This window comes from Lutra lutra, chromosome 14 (assembly GCF_902655055.1).
Source record: "Lutra lutra chromosome 14, mLutLut1.2, whole genome shotgun sequence".
Lineage (NCBI taxonomy): Eukaryota > Metazoa > Chordata > Mammalia > Carnivora > Mustelidae > Lutra > Lutra lutra.
The window spans coordinates 8,387,629-8,412,130 of record NC_062291.1 but is presented as its reverse complement, the minus strand read 5'-3'; the positions used below and the strand labels follow the sequence as shown (position 1 = coordinate 8,412,130).

The window sequence follows — 24,502 nt, the reverse complement described above, 5'->3', positions numbered from 1 at the left end:
CCCTACTAAATTCTCATTAATTTCAATAATATTTCTGTCTATCCTCGGGTTTTCCTGGTAGGCAACCATATTTTCTATGAATAATGTCATCTTCATTTCCTTGTTTCTAATCATTTGTGGCTTTGAAATGCCACCTATCTTTTTGTCCCTCTGCTATTCATTTCTAACCTCAGTGTCCTGTAATCAGAGAAATTGTCCATACCATAACAACTTCTGTAAAATTTTTTGGGTTTTGTTTCATGAAACATTAGGAAAATCAGTTTGCAAAAATGTGCCATGTGTGCTTGAGAAAATTATATATTCTGTAATTTTCAGGGCCTACCAAATCAATTCCTTGATTTCATATAAAAATATTCCATATCCTTAATAATTGTCATCTGCATGATTTACCAGTTGCTAACAGATGTATGTCTAAACCTCTCCTTACAATGGTTGATTTGTATATTCCTTCTTTCAATTCAGTCAATTATTTTCTATATATATTTTGAGTCATGTATGTTAGAAACATACAACTTTAGGATTACTAGGGGTTTTTTGGTGAAATTAAAAAGCATCATTATATGGTGATGCTAATTGTTCTATATTAAGACTTCAAAATTTTGGGGTGCCTGGGTGGCTCAGTTGGTTTAACCTCTGACTTTGGCTCAGGTCATGCATGATCTCAGGGTCCTTTGATGAGCTCCAAGTCGTTGGGCTCCCCACTCAGCAGGGAGACTGCCTCTCCCTCTGCCTTTCCCCCACTTATGGGCACAGGCACCCTTTCTCCCTGTCAAATAAGTAAAATCTTAAAAAAAAAAAAAAGACTTTTAAACTTAAATTATTTCTGTGTACATTTGCTTCGTAAGTTGTTTTAAGATTTTGCGTTCAACATTTCTAGGTGTACAAACAAGATATACTTATTTTTAATTCAAAATGACCTATCTGCACTTAAATGGCTATTTTGTCACATTTATTGTGCCTTATTACTCATAATATTCTTTTTTTTTAAGATTCCATTTATTTATTTGACAGAGAGAAAGAGATCACAAGCAGGCAGAGAGGCAGGCAGAGGGTGGGGGGGAGCAGGCTCCCCGCTGAGCAGAGAGCCCAATGCAGGGCTCGAACCCAGGACCCTGAGATCATGACCTGAGCCGAAGACAGAGGTTTAACCCACTGAGCCATCCAGGTACCCCCATAATATTCTTATATCATTTTGTTGCTTGTTGTTTCCTCTTCCTTTTTAAAATTTTATTTTCTACCTTCTTTTGGATTAACTGTTCTTAAAATCCCATTTTTTCCTTCCTTCCCTCTTTGGATTTGAATATTACACTGTTTCTATTCTTCAGTGCTTACACTTGAAATCTTAATGCGTGCACTATGAGCCATTTAATGCTGACAAACTTCTACAAAACAAGTTTCTAAGTTCAATCATATTCTTATTTCTAACCCTGGCTGTAGTCCTGGACAGGACCACTCCCACCTGTTTCAGTATGGTACATGCCTGACACATGACTGGTGTCTCATATTTGCCTCTTATGTTTCTGTTAACCTCTGAGTTTACACATTGCTTTCCTCGGTATTTCTTCTAGGATCTGAGATTCTCCTTACCAGATCACCCACTTTCATTCTAAAAACCATTCTTGGGTGTGCCTGGGTGGCTCAGTGAGTTAAAGCCTCTGCCTTCAGCTCAGGACATGATCTCAGGGTCCTGGGATCGAGCCCCGCGTCGGACTCTCTGCTCATCGGGGAGCCTGCTTCCTCCCCTCTCTCTGCCTGCCTCTCTGCCTACTTGTGAGCTCTGTCAAATAAATAAGTAAAGTCTTAAAAAAAGAAATTAAAAAATTTTTAAAAAATTAAAACCCTTCTTGAAACTGTCTTTTGGAATCGGCTGGTGGTGTATTTCTTCTGTGTCTGTCTGTCTGGGTGTCCCTGTATCTTGGCTGGGGACACACTTGGAATCAGACAGTACCGTACTTACTGAGGCACAGCGAGGGGAGTGCCGGCGCCCGCAGGCTTTGCTGGATCCACAGAGGGAGTCTTGCCTGGCTCCAACAGTCCTTGCTTTGACACCTTCTGGTCACCTCTGCTCCCTTTCACATTCTCTTTAATCTTCCTTGATTTCAGCATGATGCTTCTACAGGTGGATTTACTCTTATGTATCCTGCCTGGTATCCTAGTATTTTCTCAAGTCTGGTCAATTCTTAGTTATTTTAGCCCTTAATTATCTCCAGTCTTCTCTGTTAAAACTTGACTCCGACCCCAGTTCTCCCCTCCCTGTCCCTGGTTTCCTTCCTCCCATGCCGGTCTCTCTGGGCTAGAGTCCCTGCCACTTATCTACACGCATTTTCCGTTTCACCAGTGTCCTGATCCCGTGTGTCTAGTATCTGATCTGACAAGTCTTAAATTTCAACAAGAATATTTTCATTTCTAAACATTCATTCGGTTCTTTTGTAAATCACGATCACCTTTGTCAATAGTATCTGGTTGCTTTCTCAATCAATCCCAGGCCTTATTTTTCCAACATCTCACGCATTTATTTTATCTGATGTTCTTAAGTTATCCATGATCTGGGATTTTTAGGCATCCATTTACTCCATTGTTTCTTCTGCCTCCCACTTCCGTCCCCTGGGGCTGTGTAGCCCTGATTGTGAGCTCATGTTTGGTGCCATTTTTATCTGTGGGAATCCTCGGGGAGGGCTGGCCTCTAGCAAGAATGTCATCATTCTACGATGAGCCATTGGTACTGCTGACCTGTGGCCACACTAACTTAATCCAAGGACCATGTAAATTTGGGCTCCGGATCTGTGTGAGGGCAGGTCTGTGGATGTGTGTTTTCAGGGAGTTATTTCTTGCTACCTGGGGGGTTAGCTGGAAGATCAGTCCCTTTCCACCTTCTCTCTGGGTTTGGAAGCCTTCTAAGACCTCCAGCGACAGGGAGAGGTTTGTGTCCCATAACCCCCTTTTATGCACCCTAGACCCTGTTTGATTTTCCCTACGAGGCCATTTAAAAATGCAGCTGGCAGCGAGGGAGGTGAGCAAGCACACCGGGGTTGGCCACGGGGCCATCATCATATCTATCGGGTTAAACTTAACCATAGGAACTCTGATAATGGTACTTTCAGTGAATGGGTAACATTAATCTGGTATTCCTATCTTGTCTTATTATGAAAAAAATTAAATGGACATGATTAGTTACTCACAGGTAAGCAGAAACAGCTACCTTAATGCCTCAGTCCTCAGATTAATTACACTGTACACATCAAAGCTTACACCTCGAACTGGCTGGGGAATACTTTAATCTGTTCTCTTTATACAACTGTCTTGTCCAATGTCTGCCTAACTTACACAGTTTAAGCAATACAGAATGACAGTTTGCACAGGGAAATTATATGGAAATCACCATTCATTCCGGACAGCATCACAGTTGCAGTGATATTGAGAATCAAGGCAGTTCCCCTGTAATCCACAAGCACATTTTTGAGCACCAGGCAGAGAACCTCCCCAGTAAGTGTGTGTCTCATTGGTTCTTCCAACCCACCAGCTCACTGGGGTTCCATCTGAAAAACAAGTATGAGAAAGGTGACACCTACTTTGCCCCCCAACTGCCTGCCTCCCCAGCATAGTCCTTTATTCCCCTCTGTCTAAAACACAGATAAGCAGAGGTTAACTCCACAACAGGGTCCTTTCTTAGAGGACTTCCAAATGTTTAAGACATATTTCCACATCTAGATGTACGTTCTCACCATATGTTTTACTTTTATTAGAAAACGAGCAAGTCGTCCCCAATTCATTCAGGCGTGATATCTACACATTTCTCTTGAGGACTTCAATGACATCATTTATTTGGAAACAACATTGAAGGAACTGTCATTTAAAAAAAAGGAACGAACGAAAACCAGACTAATTTGTACACTGCATCCAAATGCTGTTCGAGAGCCTAAAATGCCATTGAAAGATGTAATATGAGACAAAATATGGATTTCTTATCTATTGGATGAAAACACTGGTACTCTCCTGTCATGTCTTCAAAGTCTGCTGGAGGAACGAGCTTCTTGTACTGACAGGTTGGCTTTGTATCTGGAAACCACAGACATGGCCTGACGAGCCTCCCTCATGCCTGAGGTGGGTCCTGGGCTCTGGACAACTGAGGCCAGTCTAGCTCAATGCTCAAATGCTCCAACAGGGCCAGAGGCCACCTCAGCTCTGCTGGGCTGTGTCCTCTGCTGAGGCCCCAGGACAGACGTGCAGGGTGAGGGTGACAGGGAAGGAGGGCCCTCGGGAGGGTGGAGAGGAACAGTGCCTCATAAACAGAGTCAGAGCAGGAGAAATGGAAGTGACCTCCATCGGCTGCCCAAGAAAACGCCTGTCCGTTTCAGCATGCTCCCTCCCTCAGACCCTCAGGTTGTCCCACCTGGCCCGCACCGGGAATCTGGAACACATCCCACCTTCTCCCTAACTTACAGCTACCACCGCTCCTTACGGCTCCCTGTTCAATGAGGCTTCACCTGCTGCCCACAGCCTCCCAGCGGGCGCACACGGGCCGCACTCATTACCGCCCACCGCAGGCCAGCTGGGTGAGAAGTGCACCAAGAAATCAATGTCAGCAACGTTTGTTTTTTCCCCCTCAGTGTGTTGAAACTTATCTGTAGGGGGTGGAAGATCTTTTCCACTCAACAGATATTTTTTAAAACACCATTTTAAACACAGGATTATTCAACATCCTTTTCATAGATGGAGGAGCAAAGAAATCATTGCCCACAGATGCACAATTGTTTTTTTACATCCGAATCTCTCACTTCCTCTATCAAGTAAGAACCAGCAAGTGTTGTTCAAGGTACAGAATGCATTTGGCTCCATTCGAGGTTTCTTGGAGCAATCCAGAGAATTTGCAGAAGGATCATTAAGAACAAGGTGAAGAGGAAGAAAAGGCTGAAGGGAAGGGAACAGGGCTCCCCACACCTCCGGCACCTGAGCCCCTGGCTGGCTGTCTTCCGCTCCAGCCACAAGGGCAATCCTCAGGGACCTTAATGCTCATGGCATGGAGACCAAACAGTCTCCTAGAATCGGCACTTGCCGACCTTGAGCTCCCTCTTAGGCCCCCAGAACCGCAGCCCCTGAAACCTGCAGGATAGAGACCTACATGCTGCTGCAGGCAAAGGCCGCAGGACCCTAACAAGAGCTGAGGCCCACTGTTCCCCAGCAACCCTCCCGGAAAACCACATGAACCAGGGCCTGCGACAGCGAGGCCCCAGCTCCACCTTCTCTCCTCTCACAATAAACCCCGGGGACCTGATAACAACCGAGGACTTGAACACAGGAATTCTTGGGGGGAAAACTCAATTCTGACTGAAATTCCCGTTCTCAGTCTGCTCCATGACACTCTTAAGCTCCCTGTTCACACACGGCAGCTGCCTAAGGTGGTTTTCCATGGAGACATTCCACTGAGGGCTCCCGGGGAAGGCTCCTTGCACTCATTCGAGTCCTGGATGACACATGGGGAAGCAGTGCGACCCTTTTAAGTGTCAGGCAACAGTCTTTAGGCCTCACCTGCACCATAATAAAGGGCTGCTGGGATCACGGGCTGGACTGCGTCCATCTAAACGAGGTTTGTACAAGTTCTCCAGCAGCAGCCCACGGAAGTGTAGCCTCCAGCCTGTGTAGTTACGAAGTCCCTTGTTCTGTCTCCACCCCAACCCCAGTTAAAGCCTCAGTTTGGTCGCTGCTGTGGCTGCGTTATTTACTGCTGTGGGAGGGAGCACAGCCGAGGAATCTCTTGCGAATCAGGTAGGGAGAGGCCCGCCCTCCGTGCGGGGATTCTCTACTGACCCGGGCCTCGTGTCCGGGCTGTGGCACAGACCACACACTAGCATGCATGAGTTTGCTCCCAGATTCAAGGGGGTTTTGCTTTCTGACACTGCTAGCGGCTGGCATCTACACCACTCTGCCTTTGCCTCTTTCCCTGCTCCAGCAGCCCAACCTGCCCTGAGTTCCTCCCCAGGAGGCTGCTTTCTCCGCCCCTGGGAGCAAGCCGGTTTAGCTCGCTCATCTGTTTGGCAGGAACCCAGTCACAACAAGCACTAAGCCCCCAGCACTAACTACGCATCCACATGCTGGAGCAAGGCCAACGAACAGCATTTGCTTCACTCATCGACATTGTGCAGTTCAGTCCCGGCAAGGTCAGTGTCTGAGCGTGAAAGTCTTGGGGAGATGAACCCCCAGGCTGCTGAGTGGCAGGCTCGGACCCTGAGCTCAGAGGACCCTGACTATCATTCTGACAAAATGAGGTATTTCAAAGGAAGAAAATATGAAACCAAAAATAGAATTTTCAAGAACAGAAGCGCTATGAAGAATGAGCCTCTAGCCGGTGTGCTGTGTGAGAGGAGCTGCGTGACACCGACAAGGCTCCCTATTAATAATGACCAAGACTAATCACACTCAGCCCATGATGAAGAATCTCCAGATAACTAAGCCCACGTGCTGTCCCCCATATGTCTAAGACCGAACATTTCGGAGGCGTGGCCGCCCTTCGTGGTGGCTGAGCACCCGGCGTCCCATGGCCTCCTGAGGGGCTTTCGTTGATCTGTCACCCACTTGAGTTGGGAAGAGACTTCCCAGCTCGTTCTCCGCTTTGATCGAGGAGCCACACATATGGACCTTGCTCTTCGCTCCGAGGAAAAGCATCTCTGTAATGTCCCAATCGCGACATGGGCACCTGGGTTAGGCCCCTGCCACTGGCGGGCACGGCAGCCCGAGATGGCAAGGGACTCCCACTACTCACCGCGGTCAGCTGAAAGCCTCGACTTCTTGCAGCGAAGGACCAGCTCCTGTCGGCAGTCATCCGCACCGTCCATGATGGCTTGGAGCTGGTCCGGGCTGGCCGTGTACTTGAAAAACACGGGCTGGGGGCTTTCTCCATTCGAGCTTTTGACCTTGGCCAGCTGGGAGCCATTGTGCTGTACCGAGGTCCAGGTGGTGTCCTCTGGGCAGAAACAGGGTTGGGAGGGAGACTGGGACTGTGACTAGGTTGGAGCAGGTAAACATAATGTGAAAGTTGGAAGCCTCTTTTATCTGAATTAGGGTTTTAATGTTTGTAGCTATCAGGTGGTCTCTTTGATGTTGGAGTCAGCATAAGGGACACTGTTAAACTGTTAGGAATGGGGACTCTCTTTACTGGAATTCGTCTTACCCTGAATGCAGCCAACATTGTCAGGGGGCCAATTCTTAAAATTCTGCGCTATAATATTCAAAGTTATAAATAAAACATTTTGTCCCTTAATTTATGTCTTTCCATTACTGTAAGAAGAAAGCTAAGTTGTTACTGTGTGTGTATATACACCCTTATATTAATATACATATTATTCTTCATTGGACTGAGCATTTTTTCCTCCGGTAATCAAAGAAATGCATAAGAGACACATGAAGGGAACAAGCAGTTCATATGACCATGCAAAATGATAGGAAATCAGTATTTTTGACAAAATTGACGGATCGTGTGTCAGCATCTCATTCAGTACCCAGCCCCAAACGAGGAGCCCACTGGAGTCGCTAATATAACCATTCCTGTCAGGAACACGACACACTAATGTCTGCTGGCAAATTCTGACATGTTTCTGTTCCATTGATTACCCATATTTTTAAAAGAGATTTAAAAACAATGGATGAGCACTCCACAGTGTTTAAAACAGTAGAGAAAGATCTCCCTTTCTTCTACCTTCCCCCAAAACCTAGCTCCTCCCACAGTGTAAAAGGGCCGTGGTTCAGGGGCCAAAAGTCTGGCTTCACGTTCTCCTAACCCAACTTCATTTATAGCATCAAGTCTCATAAAACTTCGTCTGGAACACGCAACGGGTACAAACATGATCGGTCGACATATTTCCAAATTATAGGGGCTGGAAACAGTCACATGAGGTTTATTCTTACTACTTTTAATGGCTAAGACCTAAACAAGGTTTAAAAAATGAAAACAATGTTACCAGGAACCCTCAGAGCCCTCCCTGCCAGCCCCTCCCCATCCTGCCCCAGGAAAAACCTAACAGCCCTACTGGTGCTCAGGGACCCATCAAATACAGTCAGAGATCCAGAGCAGAGAACGCCCAGGGGCCCTAGCTCAAAGCCTTTGAAAAACACCGTCAAATATGCAAAATCCAGCAGGAACAGGAGCAGACTGTGAATCAGCATGAGTAATGCAGTCATTCAGTCAGTCAGGGAGAAAAAGCTTCATAGATCATCCCCTCTCTCCGCTCATTTAAGGGGCTCTGAGTGTTCCTATAGCAATCTGAATCCTACAGGTTTTTCTCCCCCCGCCTTTAATCATGTTTTCACCAGACATTTTACACTTCAACATTTTCCTGGAAAATTTCTTAAATGGACCTGGTGTTATTTTTTGCAATTACCTACTCACATTCACAGTCAGGGTTTCTTCCACCAGACAAAAGGGGGTGAGAGCACTGATGGAGAAGCCAGGGGCTGGGCTCGGGGATTCATGGGTTCTAATGCCGGAGGGTCATTTATGTCCATGGTTTACGGCACAAAGAGAAACGCTGTGCCTGAGGGGCTCCCGCAGGCTGGTGGCTGTGTGATGGACTCATGGTCGTGCATGGTTACAGTGTAATCAGAGAACTCTTTCTTGAGTGGAGAGAAGGGAAAGCCTGAACAGAATCTCAAAGCTGCCTTTTGAAAAAAGAGAAATTTCAATGCTTGTCCTTTCTAGAAATATCACTTGTAAGGCCCCAGCAAGGGCTTGCTATGTTTCCTTGATGTAGCACAGAGTGGAATTTTTATAGGTTGTATGTAGCTGGGAAGGCACCCTGGAGAGGCAACGTGACGGAAGCTCTCAAGGACGAGGAGACAGACCAAGGAACTGAAGGGACCAGCGTGGTGGAAAGACACTTCGTACAGAGCACAAACGAGATCAGAGGAAATTAACTGTAATGGGGAAAACTTAAAACAGGACTTTTGAACTGTTGAATGAGGCTCCTTCATATCACGTTCTCCAGCTCAGCGGAGCCTCTCGTCTGCACACAAGCAGGGAGGCTAACTGGGGCTCCTGGCCCACTGTTTGCTTGGGCAAACCAACCTACATTAATGTGACACTTTGGTTTGGTAAGCAGGATATAAAAAAAAAAATAACACTGACTCGCCATATCATATGACACCCCTAGTTTCTCTTTTTACTTTTCCAAATTATATCTACTTGGCAACCTGCAACACTTCGTATACTGTGGATTGTATCTCTGAACTATACAAGGCATCTTTTAAGGGAAAACAGGTGGTCGAATGGGGAAAAGGAAACGGATGTGTATTTTCCACGGTCGGGGAAATGTGAACCCAAGGTGGGTCTGCTATGCTTGTTTTCATCTCCCTAAGGGAAAAGAAGAAAAAAGACTTGATTGTAAAAACCCCGATGCCTGTCTAGGTAGTCGGTCTGTCCCTCATGAGATGGACATTGATCTCCAGGAAAGGGAAGGCAAGAATCCCCTTTCTGACAGATGCCTGAAATGAAGCCCAAGCTGGGTCCGACACCACCTCTTCGGAAACGAAGCCAGCTGCCTGCATCTCTTCTGATGGGAAGTGGGTGCTCGAGTTCAAAGATGAGGAGGAAGGTAACATGCGAGGTGATGGGACCCGTTGCCTCACACATGCAGAAGAAGAACCAGCGGAGGACGGGCACTCACAGTGACACAGGACGGCAGAGGGATGGGAAGACTAGCAGGCATCCCTGGAGTCACCAAGATGACGTGAACACTGTGTTCTGGGCGGGACAGCCCCAACCCTTCTCAGGACTCCGCAGTGTCATGATCCAGAGGGAAATACCACAGCAGGTGGCTCCCATCTCCTGCAGCCCAGTCCTCCTGCTGCACAGAAAATGGAAGGGAAGCCTGGGAACACCCACTCACCCAACTTCAGGGAACTGTGCCACGTCACCACGCAGTGTGGTCACCAGACCTTCTGAGGTGCTCAAGTTCTCAAAGAGCACTGAGGCCCATGACCTTTCCAGAGTGCCTCATGCACCTGGGTCATATCCTGGATTTCAAAGGAAAACACTCCCAGGGAAAATAGAACCAGATCACGGGCTCTGATGGGCACCTGTGTGCACACAGGGCTGGGAGGGCCAAGCAGCTGCTGTGAACGTCCAGTGGGGGCCAGAGGAAGACAATCGGTGGTTCTGATCTACCCCCGCCCTAGACCTAGGAGGCACCGGCCCTGCCGTGTTGTCCATGTGCCAGAGCCCAGGAGGATCGGATGCTTGTGTTTCACCCAGGAGAGGGACGGCTCCTCAAGCAGGCAGCCCCTAGGTCCTGGGAGACGCCCAGAGGCCGTCCTGTCTCAGTCCCGCCCCTTTGGGTCTCTCCGGATCAATATCTGCATTAGGGCCCTTACAAGGACTGCTATTCTTGTCAGAGTTTGGAGGCCTTGAGCTTTCCATGATTTACTTTAATATTTTCCACGCAAGACAATGCTCTGAGACACAACTAGACACCCCCAAGAAGTGTAGCTACTTCACGGCCTTCTTCTCCTGGGGTTTCAGAGGGTTATCTTGTCACTTAATAGGTCACATTAAGTGTAGATTTATATGTCTGCTCAGTCATTAGTGTGGACCCTGCTGTTTAACATGGAGGGACATGGAGCCCCACCCCCCACAACCTCCCACGTGTTCAGTACCATGAAATGTCATTAGAGTCTACCCCTGCATTTTAGCCCACGACATGGCAAGAGAGCAGTTTCCTCAGAGAGAACACTGTGTAGACACTTACAAAATTAGATACAGATGGAGCACTGTGTCACGGTCAATGGGAGAATACAGGCTCTAATCACAGCGCTCTTGGAATCATCAAAAATTTCTCTGAGCCTTCAATGCCACATTTGGTAAATGGGGAGAGTGAACCAAGTCACGTCAAAAGACTGAAAACCATGGTTCTGGCTGTCTTCAAAGGCCATTAACCAGGCACACTGCTGGCCGAGCCGCCATCTGAGGGCTGGGATCTTACTGCTTGTCGAGACCATCTTCCTGTCCATCCACAGGCAGGGCCGTGCTGATGAGAGCGGGAAGACGAACTTTCCCAAAACACGTGTCTCTCCACTCCCTTGGGAGCAGAGACAGGACCTGGTCTGGAAGTTGTGTGTCCCCATGCACGCTGGGCACGCCTACTTTCGCAACTCCCTTTAGAAGCTGTAGGAGATCAGCCAGAATTATGTCCCCTCCATGGGAGCAGGAAGGATTCCTTCCAGGCAAAAGCCCATAGAAAGAAATGCAGGGTCGTGGTGTGTGACCATCATCAAAGAGCAGATTTTCTCTCTCTTTTTTTTTTCCCTTGCAAATTCTAACATTTCAACATTATAGAATCTTCTGGAAGAGATGCTATTTTCAAGCAAAACTTGCCACATGTGACGTGATGATGCCATGCTTACTGTCCATCTCAGTTTTCAAGGGCAAAACAGAGAACTACGAAATCACAACTCTTCCCAAGCAGAGAAAAATATATTCCTCAGCAGCTGTGTGTGTTCACGAAGGAGACTCTCCAACCCACACGCAGAGCCTTTTTATTTTGTTTTACTTTATTTTATTTTTTACAAATTCCCACCAAGTGTCCCTATCTACAGGTGTACCTCAGAGATACGCAGGCCCCAGTCCAGACCACCTGAATAACACATATACCGCAAGACAGAAAGATAGAAGAACATTTCGGTTTCTACTGCGTGTACAGGTCACCTCTCGGCCCTCCTGGAGTCAGTATGAAGTGTGCAATGACATGACGTCTAACAAACGTACATACCTCGATCAAGAGTGCCTCTTACTGAACGAATGCCAGCCATCATCGGCGCTCTCAGTGAGCCGCGATCTTTGCTGCTGGCGAGCCTTGCCTTGCTGTTGGCGAGCCTTGCCTTGCTGTTGGCGCTGCTGACTGATCAGTGTGGAGGTGCCAAAGGTCAGGGCGGCCGTGGCCACTTCTGAAAACAAGACAACGTCTGCAGCACGACTGACTCCTCCTCTCCTGAGTGACGTCTCTATAGTGTGGGATGCCGTCTGGTCGCATTTTACCCACAGTAGAATTTCTTCCAAACTGTCAACTAAGCTGATGCAACATTCTAAACCCTTTGTTCTGTTAAGCACCTTCACCAGGAGTAGATCCCACCTCCACAAACCACTTTCTCTGCTCATTCATCAGTAGCAACTCTTCATCAGTCCAAGCTGTATCCTGCAGTGGGTCTGACCTGTCCTCAGCCTCTACTTCTAATTCTGGCTCTCTTGCTATTCCTCCACTCCTGCAGTGACCTCTTCCTCTGAAATCGTGAACCCCTCAAAGTCATCCATGAATACTGGAAACTACTTCTTCCAGATTCCTAACAATGCTGATATATTGATCTCTCTCCATGAATCATGAATTCTCTCCATGGCACCTAGGACAGTGAATCTTTCCCAGAAGGTTTTCAATTGACCTTGCCCAGATCCATCCAAGGAAACACTATCCAGGGCAGCTATACCCTTAGGAAATGTTATTTTATTTATTTATTTTTTTGAAAATGTTATTTCTTAATGACGACGACCTGCCAGCTGAAATGACTCCTTGATCCATGGGCTGCAGACCGGATGTTGTGTTAGCAGACATGAAAACAACATAAATCTCACTGTCCGAATCCATCAGAACTCTGGGGTGATCAGGTGCACAGTTGGTAAGTGATGATAATGCGAAAGGAATCTTTTTTCTTTTTTCCTTAGGCGGGTCTCAACAATGGGCTTAAAACACTCAGTACACCATGCTGTGAACAGATGTCCTGTCCTCTAGGTTCTGCTGTTCCATTCAGAGAGCACAAGTAGAGGAGATTTGCCGTGATTCCTCAGGGCCCTAGGATTGGAGAAATGCTCAGCACCTGCTACACATTAAAAGTCACCCTTCGCACTGGCCCCGACCAGATGATCAGCCTGTCCGTGGAAGCTGTGAAGGCAGCACTGACTCCTCCTATTGAGCCGGGAAGTCCTCAATGGCACCTTCTTCCTGTGGGAGGCTCTCGCATCCACCCTGAAAATCTGTTGGTCAGTGCAGCCGCCTTCAGGAATGATCTCGATCTTCGGATCTTCTGGATCGATCTCCTGGTCACTTGCTGAAGCTCCGATGGCAGCGCGTGCTGCTTCGCCTTGCACTTTCGTGCCATGGACGAGGCCTCTTCCTGAAACCTCAAGCCCGGATCTCTGCTCATGTCAGGCTTCGCTCCTGCAGCTTCTTCCCCTCTCTCTGCCTGCACAGAACTGGAGAGAGTCAGGGCCTTCCACTTTGGCTGAGGAGAATGTCGCGGCTGGCTGGACCTCTTATCCACGAAACCTTCTTCATATCAGCAATAAAGCTGTTTCACTTTCCTATCATTCATGTGTTCACTGAGGTAGCACTTTTAATTTCCTTCAGGAGCTTTTTCTTCGATTCACGATTCGGCTAACCGGCATCAGAGGCCTCAGCTTTCAACATGCCTTCCTCACTGAGCTTTAGTCATGTCTAGCCTTTGGTTGATAGTGGGAGGCATGCAGCTTCTCCTTCCCGCTGAACATATGGAGACTACTGTAGGGCTATTAATTGGCTTAAATTCAATACTGCTGTGTCTTGGGAATAGGGAACCCAAAGACAGAGATGGACCTATATGAGGAAATGGCCAGTTGGTAGAGCCATTTACCAATGAAGTTCGTGGTCTTGGACGCACATAGCTCATGGCGCCTGAAAACAACTCCAATAGTAAAGATCACTGGTCAGAGATCATCATAACAAATATGATGGCAACAAAAAAGTTAGAAATATTGTGTTACCAAAATGTGCCACAGAGATGCCAAGTGAGCAGGTGCTGTTGGAAAATGGGGCTGGTAGACTCGTTTCACGCAGGGCTGCCATAAACCTACAAATTGTTTCAAAAAAAAAAAAAAAAGCAAATCCCTTTAATCTGAATCCAAGTTCAGTAAAGCAAAATGCAATAAAATGAGGTATGCCTATATTTAAAATAGCAAATGCAGGGTGCCTGGGTGGCTCAGTGGGTTAAGCTGCTGCCTTTAGCTCAGGTCATGACCTCAGGGTCCTGGGATTGAGTCCCACATTGGGCTCTCTGCTCAGCAGGGATCCTGCTTCCCTCTCTCTGCCTGCCTCTCTGTCTACTGTGATCTCTCTCTGTCAAATAAATAAATAAAATCTTTAAAAAAAATAGCAAATGCAAACTTATAATAATCATAATATGTTCAGTGGGCTGAATTACATCTGTCCCCCTCCCTAGTCTGAAGGTCAAGGAGAGAAGTTCATTCCTCTTCTTACTCAAACGCGGTGTGGCCCCTGGGAGCCCACAGTACAGCGGTCAGAGGTGAGGATGAGTAACCAAACACCTGAGTTGAACATCTGACTGGAAAGGGAGGTGTTTGAGTGGGCTGAGACCGAAGCTGTTGCAGGAAGACAGAGGCAAAAGAAACAGAAAATCCATACAAATCCACAAACATAAAAAGCACAGCAGGATGCTTGACAGGCGCCCATTCTGTAGAGAATTTCCTTTTGAAATTAATGGGAGAGTATGTAAAGCAGCTGATTGGCTGTCCTCTGTTCTACCACGCTGGCTGGAGGCCACTCGCAATTTCTGTCATGGGAAGAAGGAGGCTGTTTAAGAAAACACGGTGGCTTGGTTAGCACAAGCGTGACAGAGTCCATGGTAAGTGCTGAGTAACTGACACGCTGAGTCGATGAATCAGGATCTGAGAGGGACAGTGGGCAGGTGTGTAGCCGACCATGTCCTCAGCGTGTTCCTTGAGCCCCTGCCAACTCTTACGAATCTGATGCGGAATCATAGCTCTGCCTTCATGCCATCTCCTCCCTGAGACAAGTGTTCCCACGGTGCCATGTCTGGGAACCAGTGTTTGGAGCATGACTAGGAACACATCAGCGAACAACTGCAGGGGGTTTCTGGGGGCACAGACGGACCCACTGTCCCTGCAGGCAGAGCCATCGAGCTCACGTTTCTCATCCCGCCATCAAAGAAGTTAGATTCTGTCTCTTCTGCATAGGAAGGGGTTCGATCTGTTAACAAATTGCATAAACAGTCCCTTCAAAATAGCTTTTTTTTGTTTGTTTTGGTTGCTTTTATACTAAAGATACTAAAATTTATACAGAGTACATTCAGAGTATATTCTGACACCAGGGTTTGGAAGGCTGTTACCAAGTATATACTTATAGCCATTGCTTTAGAATTTTGATTTTTGCGTTTCTCCAAGTGAGAGTATTTGTTTATAATAATTAAAGAATACTTCATTGTCCATGGGCATGGTAGCTTCATGGAGAAGGTGACCTTGCAGCGGAAATATTTCCCTCCTGGGAGAAGAAGGCCAGGATCTTATTTCTTCCGCCGTCACACAAGGTTTGTCGGGGGACTTCATGGAACTGTAACTCTGGGTCCTTCCTGGATCACCTTGGATTGTTTTAAACTTTTGATTAAAAACTTCACAGTGTAGCTTCTGGAAATATTTGTCATCTTAGCACAGCACTTTCCTTATGGCTTTGAGTTTCATAAAAACCTTTGGCATTTAACATTATTTGGAAATCTTTTCCACAGTATTTCTAACAAGGCAGGATGTGTGTGTGTGTGTGTGTGCACGTGTGTGCACACACGCGTGTGTGCTTGTGTGTGCACGCGTGCATGTTCCATTCTCCAGCTCAACCCTAACTCATAGAACTTGATAACATTTATTCATCACATAGAATAAGAATATACTAACCTTAGGGGTTTTCTTTTATGAAAGGCAGCTAGAAACTTTTCTAAAAACTTAATTACCTAAAAGGTCTTTGTGACACAATGATCTGTACTTTGCTTGGTCATTTTCAAAGTAATATAAAGGCATCATGGTTGTTAAGTGTTATCTGATAATAAAAACATATAGTAATATCAATCATTAAATCATTACCCCTAAAGTTCATGAATTCCTATACACACAGACACACACATGCATGCTTTTAAGCTCTAAGACTTTCCAAGATCAAGTTAGAGAGTTTGGAAGATGTTTAGCTTACAGAATCCATGCCTTCAATATTATCTTAATGCATGTAAGCGATTCTGCTGCCTTTGTGGATGTGGTGGTCATTAAATTCCACCACAGCCAATTTTACAAATGGAGCAACAGAACCGTGGCCTGGACCAAGAAATGAACAGTGGCACCAGAATTTTACAGCTGCATTGGTTCTATTTCTCCTTTCTGTGATGCCTTTTGCCCTCTTTCCATTTTAATTTTGGTGGACACAGGGCAGGCTGTGCCAATGAAACCAAAGATCCAAGCCCCATGGCCATGGCTTCTGAATATGTATGTACATCAGAAAACCACAGGGAGCTTCATAAAAACACAGCTTTTCCTGGGATGCTGCTGCAGAGCCTGATCCTGCTGAGAGCAGAGCTGCCCTTCCGTGGACAATGGACAAGGGTTTGGGGACCTAGAGATGCCCCATGTTGCTGTGGGATGCTGGACAGCATCCACCAGCCACCCCAAAGCAAAGGGGAGCCTGCTGGTCTGTTCAATTAATGTGTAAAGTCACTCTCCAAAATATATTTTTAGAAGTTCATATTACCAAGGAGATTCTAACTACCCAGCGGGCTTACAGATGACACATTGCACTTGTTTTTATGACCAACAGGTCCCCACTAACTATTCACACAGTTGGCAACGCAACCTCAGGTGTTCACTGTGGGAATCCTGCTCTCCTCTGCAGACCCGCCTCTTCCCTGCTGCTAATACCTGCACCGTCCTTCCAGGGCTCGGATGCAAACATGGAAGATGTTCCAGATGCCTGTCTTCCTCCAGCCACATTCTGTCCATGGATTTGCCCCAACTCCCTCCCCTCCTCCATTCCCACCTGCTCCACCCCATCCCCACTAACGGGTCTCCTTGCTCCTGCACAGCCTGGTGGCCAAAGGCCCCAACTACTCTGCCAGTGGGAGTCCTGGACCTGTCACTTTCCAGCAGCATGACTTGAGGGTCCCCCTCGGGTCCCCACCGCCCCCAGCATCTGTCCAACAGATTAGGATCCCGGGAGCGCACTCCCTCTGCTTGAAGCCTTGCTCGGATTTTCTGGAAGCAAACCTAACTTTCAAATTGAGTGCTTCTCTGGATGGTTCTATCTAAAATTGTGACCCCTCCCCCCATCCATGGTCTGTGCGCCCCCCCCCCCCCACCGTATTCAGCGTCACAGCACCTGCTGCTGCGCACCAGCCACCTGCTCCAGCAGCAGCTCTCAGGGCTCTGGTTCTGCGCACAGACCTGCGTACTGCACACCAGGGGCGGGGAGTGTTCTCCTCCGCTCCCTGCCATGGTTACCACCATGCCCAGCGCAGAGCAGGTACTGAGGACACAGGAGCTCCATGTTTGGGGGCACTGCTTTTTCAACTCTTCAGTGTGGGGCATTACTTGGACATTCCTAGGAGTCATGCCTGGGAGGAAAGTGATTTGCATCCTCAGGAGACAGTCTGTGAGGCCTTCCTCTTATACATAAATTGGCTAAGAGATTTTACCTTTTAGAGGCTCCTTCTTGCCTCAAGGATAAAAAACAAACAAAACGCTGGCTTATATGTCATCAGATAGTTTCTTGTGTTACCCAAAATCAAAACCTGAGATCTCTTCTTGCTTTCTCTTTGCACTTTGACCGTAACTACTCTTCCCTCTGCTAGTGGGCTCACTCTGAAAAAGGCAGCAGCAATGACAGACCATCAAAACACATCAGCGATGTTATGAAATTCATATTAAAACAAGTGTCTATGAGCCAGCGGTACATTCCGAAGGCACTTTATAAATACGCACAGTGAAAGCTTCCTGGTGAAGCCTGGACCATGTATCCACTTGCATGATTAAACTATTTTTCTTTTATTATGACCATACACTGCAGAGAATCAGGCAATTAGTCATCTATCAGGCCTTTCGGCAGTAAATGTCTTTTTATTTCTTTATTTTTTTAAATAAATGTGACCTCAGCCTTACTAACCCTGCCAGCAGCTAATTATCAAGAAAACAGCTTCAAAAAAAAAAAAAAAAAACAAAAAAAAGAAAAAGAAAAAGAAAACAGCTTCAGTCATTGAAAATTTGCTCATCTTTGCAGTGTGCCAGCTGGGATCATTTTCACTTTTCCCCAGATCTCAAAAATTTTCAGTGTATAAGGAACTTTGCTTATAGGACAAAATATATGAAAATCTTTAATAGGTCCTAGACTTCTGTGATAATTAGGCATGTGATTAATAAAAGTAGAATATATTACTGGGATGCCAGGATCTTTATTTAGCTTTCTCTGTTCTTGGCATTCACTTGAGCCATGAAAACCAAGCAGAAATTGAGTAAGTTGAAGGCCTGTTACAACCACTGGAGCCCAGGATGTCTAGAAAGATCCTTACGTACTTAACACATCACATACCTTTCAATAAAGTAAGTCAATATATTTACCTCTTATCCTGTTGCAATGTTTTGCTCAGTTTCTATGATAAGATGCTTGCCCCAAAGCCCCCAACAGTCATACATCCATCCAATGCAAAGTTGGGGGTAGTTTTGGGGCTGGAAGATATAATTGATCCAATTCAGATCAACACTAGATTCACCATCACCAAAATGCTCAGATTTTATGTATGCAGAGAGAGTAGGTATGGAAACCACAGCAGAACTTCCAGCTTGTCACAAACCACCATTGTCAATTCCCCCATAAATGACTCCTTCCATCTAGAAATTGCAACCCTATCAGGGTGACACGTAGCCAGAGCAGAGAAAGCAAATTATAACCAGGTCAGGGTTACCTGAGAACCATTTACAGCTGACTCTTTTCTGACCAGCGTCTCAGACTGCAGGGTCAAACTCTAAGGTTGCCGAAGTTCCCACCAGGTCCACACCACTAGAGTAGCACAGGAAGTTTGTAAAGGAGGGTTGTTTCTGCTGGTGAAATGTGACGTGAGCACAGAAGAAGATGTGGCCACCAACACACACACACACACACACACACACACACACACACACACACACACACAGAGGTGTTCGAAATTGCATTAGATCATGAGCAGCAGTCATTGACCACAGTACACACACTGATCCTTTGCAGGACTTGCCTATGACACACCTATATCCATCCACCATGTATAACCGGGTTTCTGGGAAAATGAAATACTGCTTATACATAGTTTCACAGGAACACACACATTACTCGACGGAGCTAAACCTTGTGGTTTGGCACACAGCAACCAATCACACGAGCTTTATGGGCACAGTAAAGTATATCATTAGCATACCTGTCATGTTGCAGTATACAAGAGCAGGTCCCAGTGGGCCACTTCCGTCTGAATCAATATAGTAGAACCCTGAGGAGTCCCCTCTGTGCCTGTGGGCATCACAGGACTGCTCGAACAGAGCTGCAAAGGACAGGGGTCTCAGACAGGGCTGCAATGGGATGGATCCCTCCCTGTCCTTAGTGATGGGATGCTTTCCCCAGTGATACTCGTTCTGCCTTGCACTCCGGGACAGTTTTTCCAGGGGAGTGTTCCCCTGTGTCAGTCAGGCAGCATGAAGACCCTGAAACTTGGAGCAAAAGATTTTAAGAGGTTATCACCTTTTGTATCTGAACCCTCCCTGCTCTAGCAACAAGATTCATTCCAAAACCATGGCAACTGGCCTCACACTATCTCCTTCTATTCTGCCCCATGATATCTAAGCCTCAGAAGTGCACTGGTTTTGTCTCCTTGAGTGATCTGTTATTACCTAATAACCATGTCGATGTATTAAATTACTCAGTAGTTATATCCTCTGTTTACTTAAAACAATATACTTGTGCAATGCATTACTTTCCAGAGGAGTTTTATAAATCAGCAAGTCTCCTTCATTCCATTTATAATGTGTGTTTTAAAAGGAAAGTTCCTGAAATGCTTCACAAATGATTATTCAAGCAAATTGAGATTCAAGCAATTTGCTTGAATATGAAATTTGCTTGAATTTCATATATATATGAAATATCTCTCAGTAATTTCAATATATCCCGATTCTTAGTTGAATTTTTTTATATGTACAATAAATGTTTTGCTATCACCAGGCAAGTGACTAACATTAGTAGATGATGGACTTAATCAATGTTCAGAATAAGTCTAAATGACTAATCAACTGAGTAATAGCTCCCACGTGTCTCCCTCATTTCCTTGACATGAAAGACCCTTTGAAAACCTGAGAAGTGGCTAATGGCAGCCAGTCAAGGACAATGCAGACTGGGTCCCTCAGCCCCCCTAAGGCTGAGACCTGGCGTCCATGAACACAGACCCGCAAGTGGCCAGCCGAGAGTCACAGAGCAGAGTGACCCTAGCAGGGACAGAGGGGGCCGAGCGTGGATGGAGAACAGACACCATTCTAAGCTCGCTGAATTATCTACCTTTTAAATCTCTGCCTCTTTTGAAAAGCGAAGAGAATCCGGGAGAAGCGGGGCAGCCAGGGCAGAGGGATTTTCTCCTTTCTCACAGAAGATCAAAGTCATGCCTGCCTGCCCAAGGATTTTGCAAAATACGACATTCTTTTATAAATTATGGCTGAGTGTCAGTGTGTCAAATTAGATTGGCCCCCATCTGTCACACACCTAGCACCACCATCCACTCATTGCCACAGAGACAACATGGATTGCTTTCCCAGACATGCTGGCAGTTTGCCCACTCATGTTTGTGTTTCTGCAAATACATAAATATGCTCATAACTGCCTAGGAGAGTGTCCAGAGGGACAGACGCAAAGTGCTAATGGTGGTTACATTTGGGTTGGGGCTGGGCCTGCCTGGGGACAAGAGGTAGCGAAGGAAACACTAGGAAGACACCTGCTGTACGTGTGAATGTAGACACATTCACTGGACCCTTACACCAAAATCTCATCATCTCTGATCCCTTCCTGTGGCTTTGGAATTATCCCACCTTCACTTCGGTAGACAGAGAATCACAGTAAAGTCAGTTCAGTCATTCGACCAAATCAAATTATGAAGGCCACGAGGGAAAGACCCTTTTTTATAACACCTGGGACTTTTTCAATCAGAATTGTTTGGAACAATGTTTAAATAAGAGTTACTGATAACACTTTAGCAACTGTGCCTTAGTCATTAAGTCTGTGTAGGACACCTTGCTCGATGTGATGGGCAGACACTGTAAGTAGGAGGCCACCCCATTCCTAGCTGCAACTCTAGACCAGTCACTCAGCCTCAGACTGCCCAGATGCCCAGCTCCTTCCAAATAGTTACCTCAGCAAGTTCTTACCTGGTACCATAATAGTAAATAGAGATGCAGGTAGAATTGCTCTGGTTGAACTTACGGGATTTTGGGGGGTTGAGTGACCTCCCTTTGTCTGCAGAGCCTCCTGGCCCCTCTACAGAACCCCCTGGGCTGGGGACCGGGCCTTCTCATCCCAACAATGATGCCTGCTTCCTTGGGGTTCAGTTCACTTAAGGTTGGATATGGGACAATCCATGCTTTGCTGGGTGAATTTTCATGTCATGCTGTGTCTCTAAAGGCCCAGAGAAGGGAGACATGCTAAAAAAGAAGGGACTCAGAAATGGTGGCAGCCACTCTGGAAAACAGTACGGAGGCTCCTCAAAAAGTTGAAAATAGAGCTATCCTATGACCCAGCATTTCCACTACTGGGTGTTTGCCTGGAAGATACAAATGTCGTGATCCAAAGGGGCACGTGCGCCCCAATGTTTATAGCAACAATGTCTACCATAGCCAAACCAGGGAAAGAGCCCAGATGTCCACTGACAGATGAATGGATAAAGAAGACGTGATGTGAAAATACAATGGAATGTTACTCAGCCATCAGAACGGATGACATCTTGCCATGTGCAACAACATGGATGGAACTACAGGATATTATGCTCAGTGAAGTAAGTCAATCAAGACAGACAACCATCATGTGATCTCACTCGAAATTGGAATTTAAGAAATAAAACAGAGGAGCATAAGGGAAGGGAGAGAAATATAAAATAAGATGAAATCAGAGAGGGAGACAAACCATAAGAGATCCTTATGAAAACAAATGAGGGTTGCTGGAGGGGAAGGGGTGGGAGGATGGGGTCACTAGGTGATGGGCTTTAAGGAGGGCACAGGATGGAATGGGCACTGGGTGTTATAGAAGATGGATGAATCACTGACCTCTCCCTCTGAAACTAATAATATACTATGTGTTAATGAATGGAATTGGAATAAAAATAAATAAATTTTAAAAAATGTCACTGATACACCCAAAAAAGGAAAAAGTAGAATAAAAACATAAACAACAAAAGCTAGTAATTAGAAAGCAGTGAGGATCTTGGGGCTCTGTTGTGAGCTTCTAGTAGTAATGAATTAGGGGTCAATAAAGTATGCTTTGCTATGAAATTGAGAAAATAATTCTTCAGGAAAGAGACTGGCATCCAAGGTGGAAGAAATGGGATGGAGAGGTGGTCGAGAGCCCTCGCTGGCAGCAGTGTCACCACAGCCAAAGGAGCTGACCTCTGTCTTTCCTCAAGCGCACAGTGTGGAAAATAAAGCACTTACTTTCCAGGGCAGTTCTGAGGGTTAAAGGAGTTGAAACATGCAGAACTAGACAAAGTGAGGGTCCCACAGGCATGTGGTAAGTCCCCAGTGTGTAAACCACCACCATCATCAAAGAGCATCAAGATTGCAAGGGACCTGAACGTTTGCCTGGCTTCTGGATGACATCTAGAAACCCCTCATGGTATTTCCCATCCTGTGCTCCTCCAGAAACTCTCCCCATGTGATTTTATAAATACTAACCATAAGTACTTTGTCCTCTTTCTTTGGCAGACAGGACTTGAGAACCAAAGTTGGGTCCAACCCAAGGAACAGAACAAGTAACACCACCATGCCATCTAGATTGCTTTTTGTATTGGGGGAGAGGGAGCTTGTTTTTTCACTTTTTGTTATATTTTATCTTCTTATACTTATCTTCCTTTGCCTCCTATTTTATTTTTTTTCCTGTCCTATTTGATATTATGGATTTCCGTAAGCTACTGTAACATGACTAGGAAGTAAAATTGATTAAAAATAAACCAGACAAGGGCACCTGGGTGGTTCAGTTAGTTAAGTGTCTGACTCCTGATTTCAACTCAGGTCATGATCTCAGGCTCATGAGATCGAGTCTGATGTCAAGCTCCATACAGGACTGGGATTCTCTCTCTCCCTCTCCCCCAACCCCTCCCCACCTCTAAAATAAATAAATAACCAAACCAGACGCAAATTAGTCTCTAAAATACCTACTGGTTTTGTTGTTTTCCACCACATGATTGCACAGATACAGACATATATACACCAAATCACGGAAAGGAAAAAGGAACTGCACGGAAATTGAGACTGCTGTATGAGGCTTACAGGAATGGCAGGTTGCGCCCGTGTATCCAGTGTGCGTGCAGTCACAGCTGAAGGTGTCCCAGGACTGGGAGCATTCGCCCCCGTGTTCACAGTAGCTGGGCAAACACCTGCAAGAAAACAGATACACTGGCTTTTCCCCACATTCTGTCAGGAGAAAATGTGTGTCTTAGCTCTATCCTGCTACAGTGAAACATGGTACCAACAGGGCCTTCGGGAGAAAAATGAGACCGTGGACAAAACCTGCTGGGTCTGTCAAGAAGGTTTCCTAATGCAGTACCCACCACAGATAAGAAACCCACTAGATACTACCGATTGTTCTGTATTGGCAGCAGATCAATTTTTTACACATTGCATTCTGTCAAAAAAATGTGTTTGCTTTTTCACAAATAAGGCAAGATTGGTTTCATCCATGATCAAAGTCAAAGTGCTAGCAAAGGCCAAAGGCGGCCAGCTGTACCTGTTCCCCTCCTGGCCTCCATGTCCTTGCAGTGGGACCTGCAGATCCTCCCACCAAGAGGCTTAGCCTTCTTCAACCTGGGTTGGGCATGGGACTTGCTCTGACAAATGGAGCATTAGCAAACTGAGACATCGGGGGCTAGAAGAGTGTTTGGGGGTGGAAGACCTGTACCTGGAAAACTATAATATATTGATGAGAGAAACCAGAGATGACACAAAACAACAGAAAGACATGTTATGCTCATGGATTGGAAGAATTAGTATTGTTAAAACGTCCTGCTGCCCAAAGCAATCTACCTATTGAACGCAGTCCCTATCAAAAGGCCAATAGTACTTTCTACAGAACTAGAACAAAAAAAAAAAAATCCTAAAATTTATATGGAACGACAAAAGACCATGAACAGTCAAAACAATCTTGAAAAAGAAGAACAAAGCTAGAGGTATAATTCTAGATTTCAAACTACCGCCAAGCTACAGTAAACAAAACAGTATGGTACTGGCACGAAAACAGACACAGAGACCCATGGCATAGAAGTGAGAGTGCAGAAATAGACCCATGATCGTATAGTTAATTAATCTATGGCAAAGGAGGCAAGAATATACAATGGTGAAAAGAGAGTCTCTTCAATGAATGCTGGGAAAAATGGACAGCCACATGCAAAAGAAGGGAACTGGACCACTTTGTTACACCACACACAAAAATAAACTCAAAAT

The 24,502-nt window shown here is 45.9% G+C and overlaps 1 protein-coding gene across 1 annotated transcript in view; it reads right to left on the bottom strand.

Moving 5' to 3' along the window:
• The window catches only part of LOC125084687 (contactin-associated protein-like 3), a 158,984-nt gene that overhangs the window by 38,460 nt on the left and 96,022 nt on the right, over window positions 1-24,502 (bottom strand). The window contains exons 11-14 of the mRNA XM_047702357.1: window positions 23,333-23,439; window positions 19,240-19,359; window positions 6,758-6,958; window positions 3,380-3,536 (exon numbers count right to left, since the gene is read on the bottom strand). Coding sequence (XP_047558313.1) covers window positions 3,380-3,536; window positions 6,758-6,958; window positions 19,240-19,359; window positions 23,333-23,439 — 585 coding nt within the window. The remainder of the gene's footprint in view (window positions 1-3,379; window positions 3,537-6,757; window positions 6,959-19,239; window positions 19,360-23,332; window positions 23,440-24,502) is intronic.